Source organism: Nannobrachium achirus (assembly GCF_963921795.1).
Source record: "Nannobrachium achirus genome assembly, chromosome: 20".
NCBI classification, from domain to species: domain Eukaryota; kingdom Metazoa; phylum Chordata; class Actinopteri; order Myctophiformes; family Myctophidae; genus Nannobrachium; species Nannobrachium achirus.
In genome coordinates, this window is record NC_137827.1 from 33,731,942 (window position 1) to 33,750,887 (window position 18,946).

The 18,946-nt window shown below is 46.8% G+C and overlaps 1 protein-coding gene across 1 annotated transcript in view; it reads right to left on the reverse strand.

Moving 5' to 3' along the window:
* Window positions 1–1,127: 1,127 nt before the first annotated feature.
* Window positions 1,128–18,946, reverse strand: part of ttbk2a (tau tubulin kinase 2a) — a 37,729-nt gene continuing 19,910 nt past the window's right edge. Inside the window, exons 4-16 of the mRNA XM_080750322.1 lie at window positions 18,325–18,398; window positions 15,904–16,044; window positions 12,921–13,025; window positions 12,538–12,603; window positions 11,277–11,369; window positions 10,964–11,089; window positions 9,990–10,147; window positions 9,306–9,513; window positions 7,933–8,138; window positions 7,023–7,587; window positions 5,281–5,628; window positions 3,394–4,376; window positions 1,128–2,663 (exon numbers count right to left, since the gene is read on the reverse strand). Coding sequence (XP_080606448.1) covers window positions 2,216–2,663; window positions 3,394–4,376; window positions 5,281–5,628; window positions 7,023–7,587; window positions 7,933–8,138; window positions 9,306–9,513; window positions 9,990–10,147; window positions 10,964–11,089; window positions 11,277–11,369; window positions 12,538–12,603; window positions 12,921–13,025; window positions 15,904–16,044; window positions 18,325–18,398 — 3,521 coding nt within the window. The 3' untranslated portion in view covers window positions 1,128–2,215. The remainder of the gene's footprint in view (window positions 2,664–3,393; window positions 4,377–5,280; window positions 5,629–7,022; window positions 7,588–7,932; window positions 8,139–9,305; window positions 9,514–9,989; window positions 10,148–10,963; window positions 11,090–11,276; window positions 11,370–12,537; window positions 12,604–12,920; window positions 13,026–15,903; window positions 16,045–18,324; window positions 18,399–18,946) is intronic.

The following is an 18,946-nucleotide window of genomic DNA, read 5'->3' on the forward strand; positions in this document are numbered from 1 at the left end:
TGGAAGCTTGGGAGCTATATTACAGTATCATACAAGCAGAGGAGTGGCAAGAAGGGTGTTTTGAGTAAGGAACATGAAATTAATAGTTTAAGTGGTTCTCAAAACAATACTAGAGCTACTTTGTCATTTTTGTATAAAAGACATTCTCTGGCGCAAGGTGAATGGATAAAAACAAAACGTTTTCCTTCAATTCAGAGGCATGGAACATAATTTAGTATGACATAGCCTACATGTGGAATACTTAATATTGACATTGCATGACATGACTCTTTCCTTGCAGTTTTAAATTCACATTTCTTCCAATATGTTATCGGAAAATTAGTCATTGGTCCTTTATAAATATCACACGACAGTTAAAGTTGGCTTTGCTCAAAAGTTTCCCTTTTCATCATCACAAATAGTAAATACTCATTATTCAAGTAAACTCTTGCTCAAATGGAGATTTGCAACACTCACTTTTTTTTGGCAAAAACAATACTATTACATCAAGGTGAAAAGGGTTGTCTTAACCAACTAGTCTATTTGTTTTTTGGCTCCCTTTTGTTCTGATTACAAACATACCGCAGTGAACCCAAAAGCTGCCCAAAGTGCCAAGGCACACGCTGAGACACATCTGTGTCTAGATATTAATAATAATAAATTAGTGTTCCATAATAAATGTGCCTGTGTTCTTTAGGCCTACCACTACTGTAAGAAGAGGATTGAGAAAACATGTTACAGTACGTCGATGGGGTCAGTCTCTAAGCAATCTCTGTAAAGGAGTAAAGCTAAAGTAATTGTGACTTGTAATTCACTCATTCAGTGTTAACATTCCCCCTCAGCAACACAGTAAGCCTGAGTTATACATAGTTGCGCGTGGGCATCGCGGCACTGAAAACAGCCGACCTACACGGCAAACACAACACATCACGCTGGTGAGCTTGTAGATCTGCTATTTCTGGTGCACAACACCACACGCAACCAAGTATAAATCAGTCAGTAGGCACAGGTAGGTGTGTCCCCTCCCACAAAGCTTTACATGATTGTTATAAAGGGTCACCTCAAAGCAACTCCTGTTAAACTTTTAATATTAATGCCAGGGATACAGGACCAAACATCCACGATCTGAGGCAGGGTGGGAAGCCTTAACCACTGCTAAAGAGTTCAAATAAATAACATTTCAATAAATAGTACTGTACATTTACTCTGGCTTAATGCGTCTCTCTCATACTGTACAGTAAAAGTGATACCCTGCCTGCGATCTCCAATGCAAAGGAGATAATTGGGTCGACGTCTCACTGGTATTCCATTAAGTAGTGATCAGCTATACTGATATACCATCAGTATAAGACAAGTGCATTAATAAAGGGGTTAAATGAGTTACTGCGTACTGTGGTGCAGACTAAATAACCAGAGCTGACTTATATAATTATGGCCACTGACCTGTCCGTTGGGTCATAAACAATTGTACTTCCTTTTACTAGGAAACCAATTGGTTTAGTTTTACACCTATACTACTTTTACTCTACAACATGGTGAACAATCTAAACTACCGGTAAGTATCCATAAATGTCTCTCCCACCCCTTTTGATTAGGTACCATACGAACCGGGAACATAAAGGAGAGTCAAAACACTGTGCAAAATGGAAAGACAAGTGAGGGTAGGAGAGGTGGGTGAGTTTCAAAGCGAGGAGGGAAGTGACAATTCTCTAGTCTTGTGTGACAAACTACACTAACAGGAAGACTCAGACATTCGTAATCCTGATTGTGGCCTTCTTTCCCAGGGACTCACTAAAACGTTAGGTGTTTCACTCAGATGGGCGTGGTACAGCAGGTCATAGTAGTAGTAAATGCTTTTGAACACGGGAGGCGCGTCGACAGTGAGGCAAACCACACGAGCAGCCTCGGACGCCGACAAGTGCGCTGTCCGAGTTGCATACCGATAGGGTGGGAATCAGTTATTATCTATTCTGAAATTGTATATACAGTAGTACTTGAATACTGACATGAAACGTATTTTTGGTTCAGAAACATTCAAAGTACCTTGCTTATCTTAGCTTAGCTTAGCTTGACAAGACGACCCTGTGCGAGCCGAAGAGAATGCTTAAGGGGCGGCCCCCGGGCTAAACACCAAGTTTTAGGGAGTCCCTTCTTTCCCCATCCTGATCGTTGTCTTCCTCTCCTCTGCAGTTGGCTATTGCGGCATTAGCGTCCGGTGGGGCGATCGGGAGGGTGACTATCTACTGAGCTTGCTGGAGCATTTGCCCTCCCGGCTGCAGCCTTTCCCCCTGGACAGGTGGAAGGGCCCCACGCGGGCCTGCCGGCTGCAGCAGGTCTCCTGGTGGTGGAGGTAGGAACGCCGGGGAGGCGGCGAGCCCGAGAAGCTGGGCGGCGAGCGGCTGCAGCCACCTCCCCCGCCCCCGCGGTGCTCGTGGCGGGAGGGCGAGGAGCTGACGGAGCGCTGCAGGGAGGAGGAGCTCCGCGGGGAGGCGCTGGAGCTGCGGTGGTGGTGGTGGTGGTGAGGGGAGCTGGTCAGGCTGCAGACGCCCATCCTAGAGCCTCCATGTGGGGTGGAGGAGCGAAGGTGGAGGGGCGAGCCGCGGGAGCCGTGCATCAGCTGTGCCAGGCAGCTGAGCAGGTCTGAGTCGCTGGTGCTGCCTGCTCGGATACGGAAACGCCTGAGTCTGGGTGTGACAATATGACAAAACAAAACAAATTGACTGGGTTTTGGACTGACTGAGGGTATCAGTTGGGTCTCGTCTTGGTATAGTGGTATTATTCATTTAAAGGACAACTTTGTGTTTTTTACAAGGGTTCATATTTTAGATTGTAATTAGAGAAAAGAAGAGTGTTCTATCGCCTTAGGGATTTTAATGATTTTGATTTCAGTGGGTGGGGGCATGCGTACAAGTGGCAAAATATGTCTTTCATGGGCAGATATGACTTACTGTATGGGGGCTAGTAGTGATAAAGAAATTGACGGCTTTGCCCCTCTTCTATTGTTACAATAGTTGTTGTTATTATTACCGGTAATATTATAATTCTCTTAGTTTTTAGTTTTTTTGTCTTTTGTGATTATTATCATTTGATGATATTGGGCTCTTATAATTTATAACACACCAATAAAGAAGAATAAATACAATACAAAGATAAAAAGATACAGGAGAAAGATTGTGCTCAGGCGCTGGAATTTATGCATCAAGGGAATAGGTTAACGTGACATGACAAGAGCCATTGCTAACGATAAACTTCACTTGAAGTGCACTGTCCAGTTTTAGAAAGTTGCAAACCACTGTTTGGGGAATTTTATTGCAAATGGCTGCAAGTTTCAACTTCTTTGGTCTGAACTATATAGAGACCATGAGTCTATCATTCTTGGTTATTTTAGTGAAATCAACAATTACCAGAACCAACCTGTTCTCTGCTGTGGGGCGGCTTGGCGGCTTCCCAGGGGGTGGGCGGGGCAGGAAGTGGGCAGCCAGCTGCTCGGGATCAGGGGTGGGATTGACGGGACGAGGGATCCTGCTCTTGCGGGACAGAGGACTGGAGGAGGAGGACAGAGACGGGGCGTCGTCGCCCTGTCGGTCAGAGTGGGAGCCCAGCAGGGAGTCCTCGTCCTGGGAGCGGTCAGAGGCGGAGGACAGCTGGTCCCTGGGAAGGGAGGCCGCCATGGGGCCACGCCGCTCAGTGGACAAGGACGGAGAGGCGGTGGGAGAGGGAGCAGGGCCATGGAGGCTCGCTCTCTTCTGCAGGAGCTTCTCTTTAGCAGAGCCTGGAGGAGGAGGCTCCAGCAAGCTGGAAGGCTCCAGCACGGGGATGCGACTCTGCCTGCGGCTGGGGTTCTTACGGGGGGCGACGGGGGAGGAGGCTGAGGAGGCCGGGCCATTGGTCTCCTCTGGAGCCCATCTCTGTTCTCCTACATTCTCCTCCCCTACTTGGGGCTCGGTGGCACAGCTGGGGGAGCCAGAGTCATTCCCGTTGTCTTGTGGCTTGGAGAAGAAGGCTCTGCTGCCTGTCTCCCCCTGGCCATTAACAGGAGGGGAGAGGTGGCCGTTGGCAAACACAGGGCTGTGAGGAGAGAGGGGAGAGCGTGGAGAGGAGGGCGAGCGAGGAGAACGTGGAGAGTGAGGGGAACGGGGTGAACGAGGGGAGGACACTCGGCTTGGCACAGGGCTTTGGACTTTGGTATGGCTGTCTCCGTTGACCAGGGTCTCTGCCAGGGGGTCAGTGGGCGTGCCTGGCTGGGTGGGCACGCGGTCCTGGGGGGAGTGGATGTCAGCGGTGTGTTCCAAGGCCTGCTGGGTCTCAGCATTGCCACGCCTCTCCAGCAGGAGGCACTGTGGGGCGTTGTCTGATCCCGACTGTGAGGACAGCCCAGAGGGGCGCTGGGCCGTCAGCTGGAAGAGGGGAGGGGAGGGGTAGAGGGATAGAAGAGGAAGGGAAGAGAAGGAGACATGGGTTTCAGTATAAACGTAGAGCCACACTATAAAATGGGAGTAATTTTCTAATTGTCAATGGCCTGTTGCTGACCGACTACAACATGTCGAGTTGTGCTGTAGTTCTGCAGCAAGAGCCTGATAGTGATGTGTCAAAAAAGAGGATTTTTTTATATTATGGGGTATTGAAAATGGAGATTAGTTTGGCAACCACATGCAATGCCATAGCTACCATTATCGGACCGACACACACAAGTGCTATGGCAGTGTCAGTCAAGCTGTGAGTACTAAACCGGCAAGTAGGACAGGAAACGTTCACGCAACTTGGCAGGGGGCTTCAACGAAGAGAGGGTGAGAAACAAATAGAGGGAGAGAGAGAGGAAGAGAAGGAGAGAGAAGACAAAGACGATCTGAAACAAAAGAGACCATGCAACCTCTAGTCATGACTCCACATTCCAAACACACATGCCAACAATCAGACAGACACACGCCTACTAATTCAGATCACAACAACAACAACAACAACAACAACATGTCCAGACACAAGGACACATCTGAGCATGCTCTGCCTGGCCTGCACAATGCCCTTTCCTGCTTTCTGGAGAGAGCCGCCTGACAACGGAAACAACAACCAAGCCAACAAAACCAAACAAAGCAGAACGGGGGAAAAAAGAAACGAAAAAATGCCAAAACAAAAAGCAACCAAAAAAGAATGAGGAGGGGGGAAAAAAACATTGGAAAGCAGCTGCCAGCTGGTGTATGGCGAGTGATGGGAGTGAGTGAGTGTGAGAGAGAGAGAGAGGACGCTGACTGGATGACAAGATTCCCTCTCTGACTATGCAGGGGTCGCGGGCTGGCCGTTCACCTGCTGCAGCTGGGCGCGGGTGATGCGTATGACGGAGGGGAACTTGGTGTTGGCGGCCCCGGCAGGGATCGCAGGCAGCTTCCTGCGTCCGGGCGAGCGGGCGCCGCCGGGGGCGGGAGAAGCCGGCAGCGGTAAGGAGGCATGGCAGGAGGAGGAAGAGGACGGGCGCTCTGGCTGCTGCTGGTCAGCAGACTGGCTGCGCCGCATGCCCAGCGGCTGCCGCTGGTGCAGGGGGTCCGACAGGGTGGTCAGGAGGAGGGTGTGCGGGCTGGGAGAGCGCAGGAGGACGGGGCTGGACGTCCGGGCCGCGAGCTCCTCGGGCAGCGGCGACGGAGGAGAGGTGGGGAGCTAAGAGAGACGGCGGGGTGGGGGAGTGGAGAGAGGTGGAGAGATGGAGAGAGGAAGTAGGAGGGTGGTGAGATAGGTCAGTGGTTCTCAACCTTTTCAGCCCGCGTCCCCCGAAATAATCATATTTTAAATGGGGACCCCCCCCCCCCCCCACCCTGACAAGCACAAGAGTTGAGGCATTACATTTTGTATAACACGGTTCTATTGTGAAAATAGCAGATCTACATGCTCACAACGCCTCGTGTTGCGAGGCGTTGTGAGCATGTAGATCGTCTATTTTCAAAATCTCTGCCTCTAATGATTGACAATTTGGCCAATGTTTAATTTGTCATTTTAGAGGTATTAAAAGGTCCTTAAAGTGTCACTTGTATGTGTGTGTATACAGTATACCCTCTATACACTTAAACTGTATGTTGGTTTTGTTTACTGTTGAGTGAGAAAACAATGTTGCACATTAAGTTAATCATCTGGGGACCACCCAAAATAATTTGGGGGTCCCGACCCACAGGTTGAGAACCACTGAGATAGGTGAGGGTGAGGGATTCCTTAGGGGCAGGACAGCGAGGACAGCAGTAGGTAGGGTAGCGCAGCGCTGAGACGTGTGAGGCTAGGTAGGGTGTTGGTTTTGGCCAAACAGGGACAGAAAGATTCAAAGGGCGCTGATGGGGTGAGAAGAGGGGGGTTGTAAGGGCGATTAGTGTGGAAGTGTACATATGGAACTTAGAGGGAGTGGCTCTGCTGGTAGTGGTGTTGATGGTGGTGGTGGTGATGGTGGGCAGGGTCATGGTCACAGTCATTCACTCCTCTTGTATTGAAAGACCAGCTCGACATTTGGAATGAAAGGTGGCATTAGACGTTGTGCTGGAATCTGGACTGGTTGAATACTGAACGTTATGAATAGCAAAAGGAGCAAGTCATCGGTAATTGAAATTCCAGAAATGAATCAGTTCAATTTGCAATCAAAACTAAAGAAAATCTCAAATAAAGTCAACCAAACGCATCGCAAATGAGTGAATGCAAATAAGACCGATTGAATGTGTGACATCAAATGCAAATCAAAATGCACGTTAAAGCCATTGGGCTCTCTCCCTTTACCTTCCATCTGGTTAAAGCTGTGGAGCTGTCTCAGTAGTACATTTTGCTAACAAATACACACAGAAGCACAGAAGCAAGCACACAGAAAGCAGTTAACATTTTGCTTCAACTTAGAGCAAGATGCAGCTGGTGGAACGCTACTTAATTATATGATATTGGCACACTGACGTTCTATGGCTAGAACTCTGACTCTGTGCAGCTTTTTAACTTAAAAAGTAAAATGCTGAATATGGTCAGTATAACGTACTGTATGTTATGTCATGAAATGACAAGTTCAGGTCAAGTTCAAGGGGCCTTACCTGGGTGAGAACTCCCTCGGCCAAAGCATCAGCTGGACTGGTGGGAGTGATGGGGGGCAGGTTCCCCGGGTGGCCGACGCTCAGCTCCAACCTATCCACCTTGGCGGCTCCTGTCGTGGAAGAAGCTAATGTGTCCTGTTTGGCTTTGCCAGAGCTGGGGCTGGGGCTGCCCCTCTCCCAACCGGGAGACTGTTCCTCCGGCTGGAGCACCTCCGGCTCCTCTTCGTCCTCTTCCGAGGGGCTGGTGGTGGCGGCCTTTTCCCCCGGCGAGCCGCTAGGCCTTTCCACCATCACCCACTCCCTGGAGTCCACTTCCTGCTTGCCAGAGCTCAGATTGAGAGCCACAAAGCCCCCGCTGCTGGCAGCCCCCTCGCCCTGCTCTGGGGAACCGGGGGAAACTGGCTTATGAGAGCCTCCGCCAGATATGAACTCCTCGTCGTAATGCCAGACCCTCTCAGGTCGCTCCCCAGTGGGCAGAGCTTCGCCCTGGGTTACAGGCACCACTGCAGTCCCCTCAAGCACCTCTGTCACCTGCTGCTTGTGTCCTACCTGCTGCTTCACTGAGCTGGAATCACACACACACACACACACACACACACACACACACACACACACACACACACACACACACACACACACACACACACACACACACACGCACACACACACACACTTTTGTTGAGCCATGAGAGAACATTTCGATTGACACACACATTCAAGAATTAAACCATTTATATTACCAGTTGGATGACAAAATGTTAATACCATATGAGTATATACCGTTTCATGGTAAGGGCCGATTCATACACTTTTAGAGACAGTGAGTCATAAAATCTCGTGGCACCGAACAGCCGAATTTCTTATGACTATGATTCACAAGTAAGTGGTTTCACACAGAAGGTGGACTCACCAGGCCTCCAGGAAGCGCTCTGGGCTGGGTTTGGATTCCAGACCCAGCCTCCTCTCCAGCTCAAAGCTGTGGATGTTGCGGAGCTTCCTCAGCAGGGGGGCGTCGCGCTCAGAGCCCACCACCTCAGACTGGCCCTTGACCGGCGAGCCCAGGCTGGGCCCTGCGTAAGGGCCCTGGTTGTTGCTGTGCTCCTCCTCCGTGGCAGCCTGTGGCAAAAGATCCATTCATAGTTGTACAGGTTTCATTCATCATTGCATAATAATAGATAACACGTTTTAATTTACCTAATACTGTAGTGCAGGGGTCTTCAACAGGGGGTCCGGGACCCCTAGGGGGTCCTCAGAGTTACTACAGTGGGGCCGCCAAATCTTTGTGTGATAAGATCATGTTTTTTACATTAACCATTTGAACCCAAGCATCCCTATTCTGAGTCGAACATAAGCCAAAAATAGCCGATCTACAAGTTTACAACGCCTCAGAGCCGAGGCGTTGTAGCTTGTAGATCGGCTATTTTCAGCAAAGAGGTTTGTAGAGAGAAAAGAAGAGCAGACGTATATGACATTCAAGTGGTTAAATGCTGTCAAACAAGTCTACGCTATCTAAGAAATCTATGAACATTTAATCCGCAACACAATTCTATACAATATGTAGTGGGGGGTCCCTGCTTCATCTCTCTCTCTCAGCTAAGGGGTCCCTGGCCTGAAAACGTTGAAGACCCCTGCTGTAGTGTGTATATTTCTATAGTTATAACTACATTCTATAGTTATAACTATAGAATATAAACTATACTTATCATCAGGGATATACTGTATAATAGTTGGGCACTGCATTGTAAACAGAGTAATTGCAGACAGAGACTTGTGGCATGCATATATAAAATAAATAGCTATATGGTTTCAGTTACATTTAGCTCTTTCTCTCAATTTAGCCATTATACCAATTCCAAATTCCCCCATGTAGTCCCTGCCACTGCTGACCCATACTGTTTGGTCTTGGGTAGGCTGTAGACAACCATGTATGCAGTGAGCTATTAGGGGGAGGGTTTTGCTCCCTGAAGAACAACCTATAGGATTCGCTAGTGCTGCAACAGAGATCGCCCTCCCCAACAGTCTTCCCACCCACAAACACGGCCAATGATGTTTGTTAGAGCCAGAGGCACCAGCAGTCTTTGTGTATGTCGTCCACAACTCTGTCCACCAGAGGGTGCTGCTGCAAACGCCCAAAACAAACGTGGGCTAAAACACAGCCATGCAGCTCAACTATGCCCTGGTTGCCTTGGTTTGGTTATACAATGCAGACTGTCTGTATACTCAATAAGTGACCCTACCTCCCCTCCCACCTGTGGAGTTTTTAGGTTCATACATATTATGTACCTTCCACACAGCAGTCCTGATTCGGTTGCGGTTGCGATCCAGCTCCTCCCACACGTCGGCCTCCTGATTACGGAGAGGCGGAACGGGGGAACCATGCAGGCGGTCTGGAGCCGGGTTATTCTCCCCGTCACTGAGCTGATGGTCCTGCAGTACCTCGTCTGTGTTCTCCCTCATCAGGTCCCCAGGAATCACTGAAGCATTGGCCATGCTGAAACACAATGAATGCAAACAGAAATTATTTGTGGTTATTTAAACACCTAGGGGTTGAGGTTAAAAGGTTGATTGAATGTTAAAATGTTTTGCATTCAAAATGCAAAAACTGGAACTTTGGGATGACAGCTGATGTATTTATGAGAAATATTATGAAAGAAATACACTAAAACAGTGTTTCTCAAAGTGGATTCCAGGGACTCTGTGGGTTTCTTTATGGGGGTCTAAATTGACCCATACAAGTCTGTAACTCTGGCAGTGTACAAATGGAACCAAATGAACCCTAATGGGTTCATTTGGTTCCATTTGTACACTGTCAGAGTTAAGGGGAGACCTTGAAATTTTAAAGTTTGAGAAACACTGCACTAAAATATACACTTATCACCAGTTTAGAAGAACTACTTTCTGAATTAAATTGAAAATGAATAGACTTCTTCCCTGACATAAAACCCCCAAAGTCTCCTCTAAACTCACCCCATGTGAGCTGGCGTGAGGCGTGTGTGGTGCTGTGGCGTAGTGGCACTGGCATTGATAGTCAGAGTGCCATCTGTGCCGGTCCGCTCCCAGTCGTAAGGGTCGTTCTCCACTACGTTGTACGTTTTCATGCTGTTGTCAAAGACTGACATCAGCAACTGTTAGCAAAGCCAAAGGAAAGAACAACGGCACATGTTCAGTTATGTGAGCTACTATGAAGATTTACATTCTGTAAACAATTATTGGTCCACATAACTAGACACTTTGAGATAAACTAACCTTTCAATAACCTCAATTTGTAAGCCTTATTGGAAAGTCACATTTTTACTTCTAGCAGAGAGTATTCTTTAAAGAATGCTGGGTGGCTTTTTAGTAGCTCTCTGCCTTCCTTTTTAAACATCATTCACTGCAATTCATGTTGAAAAAGTGTGAAAGAATATGAGAATTCTGGGGGACAATTGTTGAGGTCTATGTAAATTATGTAGCCGGTGTTGACAATGGACAATGAGATGTAGTTACACTGGTATAATCCTTTAACACCAGGGTTTTCTCTGTAGTGACAAGACTTTCTCTGTAGCTGCCCCCAAACTTTCTAATAGTCTCCCATCCCACAATAAGTTCTGCCCCACTATACGTAGATGTTTATCAAATATAAAGACCCACCTCCTCTCCCTTGGTTTTAGTTATGTGTGAGGATCCCACCTTGGTTTATGTATTGTCCTTCCTCTACATATAATACATTTAAATGTGTTTTCAATCATCTTTGAGTGATTTCTAGTTTTTCGTCTTTGCATCTGTTTTTACTGTGAGTAAATTGTTTAAATGTTGCTTGTTTTTATTCTTGCTTTTATATGGCTATCATGTTGTTGCTGGTCATGCTTGATTGATTGGAAAGAGCTTTGGCTGTTGTTTTTAATTGTGCTACTATATAAATGAAGATGACCTGACTTGACCCACAAAGACTCCCAAGTCACCTGGTAGTCAGGTTTGGTGAAGTAATCGAGATTGGCGATGTGGTCCAGAAACACACTGAACTCTCCAGGCAAGTGTTTGAGCATCAGACGATGGTCGTAGGTCTCCTTCAGTTTCCCAACATGCTCCTGGGAACACACACGCACGCACGCACGCACGCACGCACGCACGCACGCACACACACACGCACACGCACACGCACACACACACACACACACACACACACAAAACTGTCATCTTTTATCACTTATCACACAGCTACCTAGTCATGACTAGATTAGTTTCCAGAAGGGAGAGGATATTGTCCGTCCTTACTTTGTCCTTGATCTTTCTCCATGGCAACTGGCCAACCAGGAACTCCACCAGCATGTAGAAGAGCGACCAGAGATCGTCATGGCGACCCATTTCCTGCAGAATTGCAACACAGACGTTGTTATGGATGAGACACCAGACAGAAACAGGCCTGGGAATGCAAACAGTAACCAAAAATACAGCGGTCATGGAGAATAGCCTGTTTTGTTGTTAACTGACATTTTCATAATTTAGAATAATAGAAGTTCATGAACCTTGGGCCCTTGCAACATACAATATTAACAACAGTGTATAAGTCAAAGGTGTATAAGTCAACAGTGTATACGTTTTATTGTAACAAATTAAAGGAGTCATCCAGACCAAAACACATATAGGGTTAAATCTGCCTTTTATCATGCCCCTTTATACCTGCTTTAGTCCATTTTTGCCAGACCCAGGGGGTCGGCCTACAAAAGGCTTTGTCGGTCTGTCGGTCTGTCTGTCGGTCGGTCCCTCTTTTCCTCAGTGTGCCTGTGTTTGCCTCTGACTGCTCATCTGCCCCTCCCTTCCCTTGCTCGGCTGATTGCCTTGAGTGCCGTCACCTGTACAGGACCAGCTGAGTTGAGTTGGCTGACGAGCTGCTGACACTATAAATTCCTCAGCCCATCTACAAGCTCAGAAACATTTCCAGCTGCTCAGCCTATACAATCCTGTGTGTTCATGTGTTAGTTCAGTGCCATACTAGTGAAAACAGCCGATCTACAAGCTCTTGCTATTAACCCCCCCCCCCCCCCCCCCCCTTCCTTGCATTCTGATTTTCATTGCGGGTCTGGCAGAACCAGGTGACCTGGTCTAGTTTTCATAGCTGCCCCTGTTGCTAGATTTTGGCTGCCCCTGTTGCTAGATTTCGCAGGCCCTCTCATAACTAACAGAGTAGATAGACTTTATACTAGTGCGGTTATTTCTTCAGCTTCAAAGTTAGTATTTTTTTATTGGATTGTGTTTACACAACTTCCTGAGACCAACCAAACCGCTGTTTTGACCTCACAGGCAACAGTGGCAGCTATGACAAAAATGGACTAAAGCAGGTATAAAGGGGTATGATAAAAGACAGATTTAACCCTATATGTGTTTTGGTCTGGATGACTCCTTTAACAATACATGCAGATGAAGGATAAACAAATTATTTGAGATTTGCTGTATCTTCAATCTGAAATATCTTTTTATAGATGGATGGATAACAGTGACGCATGCAGAACCGCGTGACCACAGGGTTTGACCTGACCTTATTCTTGTGTGCATTGACAGATGCGTACCGGACCGTTCCTCTAAACCCTGCAACTGGACGGGGCTAACAGGAAAAGGGAAACGGAAATCAAACACAGTTGCTGATGCAGTGTGATAAACCAACAGACATTCAAACAGAAGCCACAGACTGCCAAAACATTGGCTTTTACTTATTTATTTTACAAGGCTTTAACCATTTCAATCCTATACTTTCAAAATAAAATAAAAATAAGATCTGCAAGCTCTTGTGAGATTGTAGATCATCTATGATTTTATCAATTTATTTGGAAAACTTCACCTAGAATGACATGCCAAAAATATACTATAGGCACAAGTTACACACTATCACATTCTTCACATATACGGTTGAAGTTTACTCACTGGTCGGACCTCCTGGCAGGAGTTGGTGAACTGGCGCGCCAGGCCGAAGTCAAGCATGTAGCACGTTCGACAGGTGCTGGGGAATCGGCCCATGGCAAAGTTGGACTGGAACCAAGGCAGAGAATGTCACAGAAGTGGGCTTAATGAGGCGACGGTTAAGACGATAATAAAAACAGATTACCCAGACATAATATTTGATTGGATTTGTATTATGATTAAATATTGAATGATTTATATTAATTTATCCCTGAGCAAATCAATTTAATTTCCATGGGGGGAGATAATGGCATGGTAACTCAGCAGACAACAGATTTACATTTACAGTACATTACTTTACCTTACAGGCACTTAGCTGACTCTCTTATTCAGAGCATCTTACAGTAAGTGCAACTTAGAATGAGATCAATTCCTGAATCAGAAACAATATACACTGGCCAAAAGTAAGGTGCATGACGGTCAAAGCCACAGTGCAGAAAACAGAAGTAAGAAGTAGGAAAGTGCCAGATAAACAAAAGTCAAACTCTCCACTGCCATGGCCAGGTTTAGGCTGCTATTATCATTATTATTATATTGATTATCGTCGTTGTCAGGTGGAAACCTCGTATCTCCAAGTTTCAAATGTGTATATTCTTTCACAAAGTAAAGGCCTGCTTCATTCCACAAGGCCATCGCACAAAAGTAGTGAAAACAGCAGATCTACGAGCACACAACGCCTTGCGGTGCAAGGCGTTGTGTGCTTGTAGATCGGCTGTTTTCACTAGTTTAAATCATTTTTAAGATGAAAAATGCAAAACTAATGGTTTTGGACATACAAGGTTTTCACGGGGTACGGCTCTGCCAACTCTACTGTGTCAGGCACGGAGGAGCTGGCAAACGAGATGAACCGTTTTTTCAATCGGTTTGACGGTGCTCCTGTTAATGTTCAACAAGCAGCGGCTGGGTCAAACGGTGACCTCGGTTGCCGCCCTCTCTCTTCCCCTGCACCATCTCCCCCCCCCCACCCACCCTGTTTCTCACCACCGAGCAAGTGAGGCGCCAACTCGGAAAAGTCAACACCAGGAAAGCAGCGGGACCTGATAACATCAACTCTAAGGTGCTTAAGGCTTGCGCGGAGCAGCTTGCTGTCCCCCTCACGCATCTCTTCAACCTCTCCCTGAGGACGGGGAAGGTACCACAGCTGTGGAAGTCCTCCTGCATTGTCCCAGTGCCTAAGAAGACCCGTCCCTCGGTCCTCAATGATTACAGACCAGTCGCCCTGACATCACAGGTCATGAAGGTCTTTGAACGGCTGGTTCTGAACCTACTGAGACCGGCGGTCAGTGATCACCTGGACCCCCTTCAGTTTGCCTACCAGGCTGATATTGGGGTTGATGACGCCATCACCTACATGCTCCATAAGTCTCTCACCCATCTGGAAGATCTGGGCAGCACAGTCAGAATTATGTTTTTTGACTTCTCCAGTGCTTTCAACACTATCCAACCGTCTCTGCTTGCGGAGAAGCTTACGCTGATGGGGGTGGACAAGGGCTTTGTGGCATGGATCACAGACTACCTTTCAGAAAGACCACAGTCTGTGAGACTGCAGGGCTGTCGGTCCGCTGTGCTGGTGAGCAACACGGGGGCCCCTCAAGGAACTGTGCTCTCACCCTTCCTGTTCACTCTCTATACATCGGACTTCCGCTTCAACTCCAAGACCTGTCATCTGCAGAAGTTCTCAGATGATACCGTAGTGATCAGCAAGATCTCGGGTGACAACACGGCTGAGCACGATGGTGTGGTTAGGGACTTTGTGCAGTGGAGCGAGGACAACCATCTCAAGCTCAACGCAAGCAAGACTAAGGAGATGGTGGTGGACTTCCGCACCTCCAAGAGAGTCCCCCCGGTGCCAAGCACCATTAACGGTGAGGTGGTTGAGCTCGTGGATAACTACAAATTCCTCGGAGTACACCTGAATAGTTCACTGGACTGGTCGGACAACGCGCAGGCGATTCACAGCAAGGGGAAAAGCAGGCTATTCCTCCTGAGAAGACTGAGATCGTTTGGGGTGTGCAATAGGATGCTACAGATGTTCTATCAGTCTGTCATGGCAAGTGTCCTCTTTTTTGGCATAACATGCTGGGGTGGCAACAACAGAGCAGGTGACACGTTTAACCTAAACAGACTGGTGAAGAAAGCAGGCTCTGTCGTTGGGTCCTCTCTGCAGGGGGTGGAGGAAGTAACCAGGGTGCGCACTGCGAAGAAGCTAGATTCCATCTTGGAGAACTCCTCCCACCCCCTCCATCTAGAGATCACCAGTTACTGGAGTAAGAGAGGAAACGACCGCTTTACCTACCCAGTACGGAGATGTGAGAGATTAGGAAAATCTTTTGTACCGGCTGCCCTTAAGCTGTACAACGAGACACATAACGGACGCTTGAAAAGGTCTCCCTTCCTAACTTAGACTTACGGAACCATTGCTGTATTGACTTTGACCTCTAAGGAACAATTGCTGTATTGACTTTGACCTCTAAGGACCTTCCAGGAAGAGTGCTCATGTGCGCCTTGCGGTGACACGCTTCCTAGTTTCTTCTTTTTTTCGCACTGATTTTTGACACTGCACTATTAGGTTGTTAGTGTTGGTAGTTTCTGAGTATTTTTGCTTTGTTTAACATTGACAGTGAGATACTTTTTTGCACTAACTAGCATTGACTGCTATGGTCTCTTTTGCAAGACACTTTATGTATATATTCTTATATATTATTCGCCCCCTCTATTGATGCACCTTCTCCTTATTGGTACTGTACTGCTCTTGTCTTTGTTTTGTTTTTTTCCCTCTTATCTATCTTTCTTACGTCTCTGTAACTTTGTAAATAACTGTATACTGCTGTGCTACTACTGGACAACTACATTTCCCCCTTGGGATAATAAAGGTATCTATCTATCTATCTATCTATCTTCACCCGACAACGACGTTATATTAATATGATATTGTTTTTTATCTCACTGGTTTGATGTCGCGGTGCAGGAAGCCCACAGAGTGGATGCTCTCAATGGCCTCCAGGATCTGACGGCCCAGCCTGAGGGTGGTGCTGACACTGAAGGTTCCCCGGGTCATGCTCCTCCGCAGGTCGGCCAGGTTACGGCCCTGGAAGAGCCCACACATACAAGTCTGGTTAGCAGGGGCGTCACACCAAATTCTGGGCCCTGGGTACAAGGATTCACTGCGGGGCCCCCCATGAATGTTAACTTTTGAAAAATAGCAGATATACAAGCTCACAGCGCGGCACCGAGTGCCGCGCTGCGAGCTTGTATATCTGCTATTTTTGAAATATCTTGAAAATGTGTGCAAGAAACCTATGTCAAGGACCCCCAAGATGATATGTATTTGGCCACGGACCCCGATCTCAAACTATTTAGTTCCAGGGACCCCCAGAAGCAAAATTTGAGTTAGAAATGTTCGCTTAAAAAATACATATATTCAAAGATTTTCAAAGATTTTCACAACTTTAAAAAAAATAGCAGATCTACAAGCTCGCAGCGCGGCACTCGGTGCCGCGCTGTGAGCTTGTATATCTGCTATTTTTCAATAGATAAAGTTATTAGGGCCCCTCCACCTTGGGCCCCAGTAACTCAGTCCCACTTTCCTACCCCTTGTGACGCCCCTGCTGGTTAGCACAATCCTATCTGGTGCCTGTAGAAATCTCAGCCCTAACCTGTGAAGGTATGACTGTCTTTGTTTGCTCTGACAGTAACACTGTCTTTATACATTTATCTTGTGGTTTTATTGTTTTCTTATTTTATTCATAATATATTTGTGTAATTTTCTACATTCATGCTTTGAATAAAATAAAAAAGAATTGATAACAACAACAAAAAAAAACAGATGCCTTTTAATCAGTAGCATGCGGCATGGCTATAGCATCTCTAGTTTGTCAGCTAACATTCTCAGATCCATAGGCATTAATCAGAAATGAACCACTTCTTGAAACAAGAAGGTTACTGAGGGAAAACTCATAAGTTACAAGTCATTTGTTATACCCTTCCACTACCAAAAGAACCCTATAAACATTGAGGTCTAATATGACCAAATACATCATATTTTTTACTGTAATCAAGAAGAAATCATACGGTACATGCAGTGTAAACTGTACCCAAACATTTCCCAATAAAACTAGGTGCAATTTTCATCCATCAGTGTTACCGGACAGACAACTAATTCCCACAGGTGACCTCCTGAGCTAAGGATCAAGGACACTCGACTGTGACAAACACTGCATTAGTTTCAGTGGCATGGTGATGATGAGTTGGCACAGGGTGTACTCAGATACATTATATAATATAATAGAGACAAACAGACAGAGGGAGGGAGGGAGGGAGGGAGAGAGAGAGAGAGAGAGAGAGAGAGAGAGAGAGAGAGAGCACTCTTGCACAGCAGAGGATTTGAAATGTGTCTGATTTGCGGTGATAATGATAATAAATTGCCGAGTTCTTTTTACCGGACAGGATGTCCGGGGGAATTACAATTTCTGGTCTTTGTCATAAAAAAACTGCCAAAACGGCTAATTACCAGCCTTTTATGCAACCTTCGTTGTGTACCCTATATGTGTATAAACTGAATATTTACATGTTATTATTTACCAGTAAGACTCCCTAATCGGGAGATAAGCGACAGGTCGCTTGTATACACAAATTGGCCTGTAAGTGGCATTGGTTCCTGAGTGTAGGGGGATGTGCGTGGCAAATGTATTGCTTAGGTAGGGTAGGAGATATGCTGGCAAAATATGTATTTTGCTAAAATCGGCCACATGGTGGCGCTAGAAGAGGACCATGTGCAGGTAGATGTGAAGATAGTACAGTAAGTGGCATGTATGCATATGGTATGTGTTGAGGGAATGTGCGTGGCTAATTGCAAAGAAAAGGCATGTGGTGTTCATGATAAGCAGATTTCTTTGGAAAAGGGAGCAATCCAGCAAACTTTAGAAGGCAATCGTAGCCTATCAGGAGGGAATATGGGAAATGGGACAGATGCATGTTGGTGAGATGAGTTGCAAGATACTGTGTCCCACTGTACGTGATTTTTAGGCAACATCTGTAGGATCAGTGTCCATTAAAGCAACTTCATGGTGGCACTGTGAAGAGGGGCATGTGAAAAATCAGGGGCGGAAGTTGTGGTTTGGCAGCCAAGGAGTATGTATGCAAAGTTTGGCATGGATAGGGGCAACGGTGCTGGAGATAAGACTAGGGCCAAAAGTGTGACGTGACGTGACGTGGTGTGACGTGACATGACAGACTGACGGAGGGACTGACTGACTGACTGACAGACAGCCCGGTGGAGGTTTTGATGGTAACTGTGACCTGACAGTCGCAATTATATTTATTATTGTAAAGCTTTACAGTATCTTATCTTATTTCAACAGAGACTCACCTGAAGCTCCATCACGACATAGTTGAATCGGTCGTTACGGCCACATCCCACAAAGCGGCACACATGGTCTTTACCTTTAAGAGAAGTGGAAGGAGAACATTAGGTTTGCAAAGGAGGCTCTCCAGGGAGAACAGGAGGTTCAATGACGGACGGTTAACCGGATCAGCAGTACGGTGTCATCAGAAGACTATGACCTGCTGTATGAGTCACTTTGGGCGTGTGGCCATATTCCTCCTGCCCTTTCCCCATCGTTACAGTCTATATGGCCCTCCCTCCATCAACCTGAGCTCAGCTTCCCTTCATGACTACCCTGCAGATTTATACTGCGTGACTGACGACGGGCACGCGTGTGTGTGCATGCGTGTGTGTCTGTGTGTGTGCGTGCGTGCCTGACTACATAAGCAAATGTATGAGTACTATAAGTGCTGCCTGTATGACTTTCTGTCAATGTATGTGTGTGTGTGCGTGCGGGCGTGTGTGTTTGTGTGTGGGGGATTGCATGCGTGCGTGTGTGATGGTACATGTGTGTGCGTTCATGTCTTCCTGACTGTGCGTGTATCAGATGTACTGTACCTACTCTGGTGTAACAGTGTCAGTATGTATGTGCGTACCTACAGTGCAA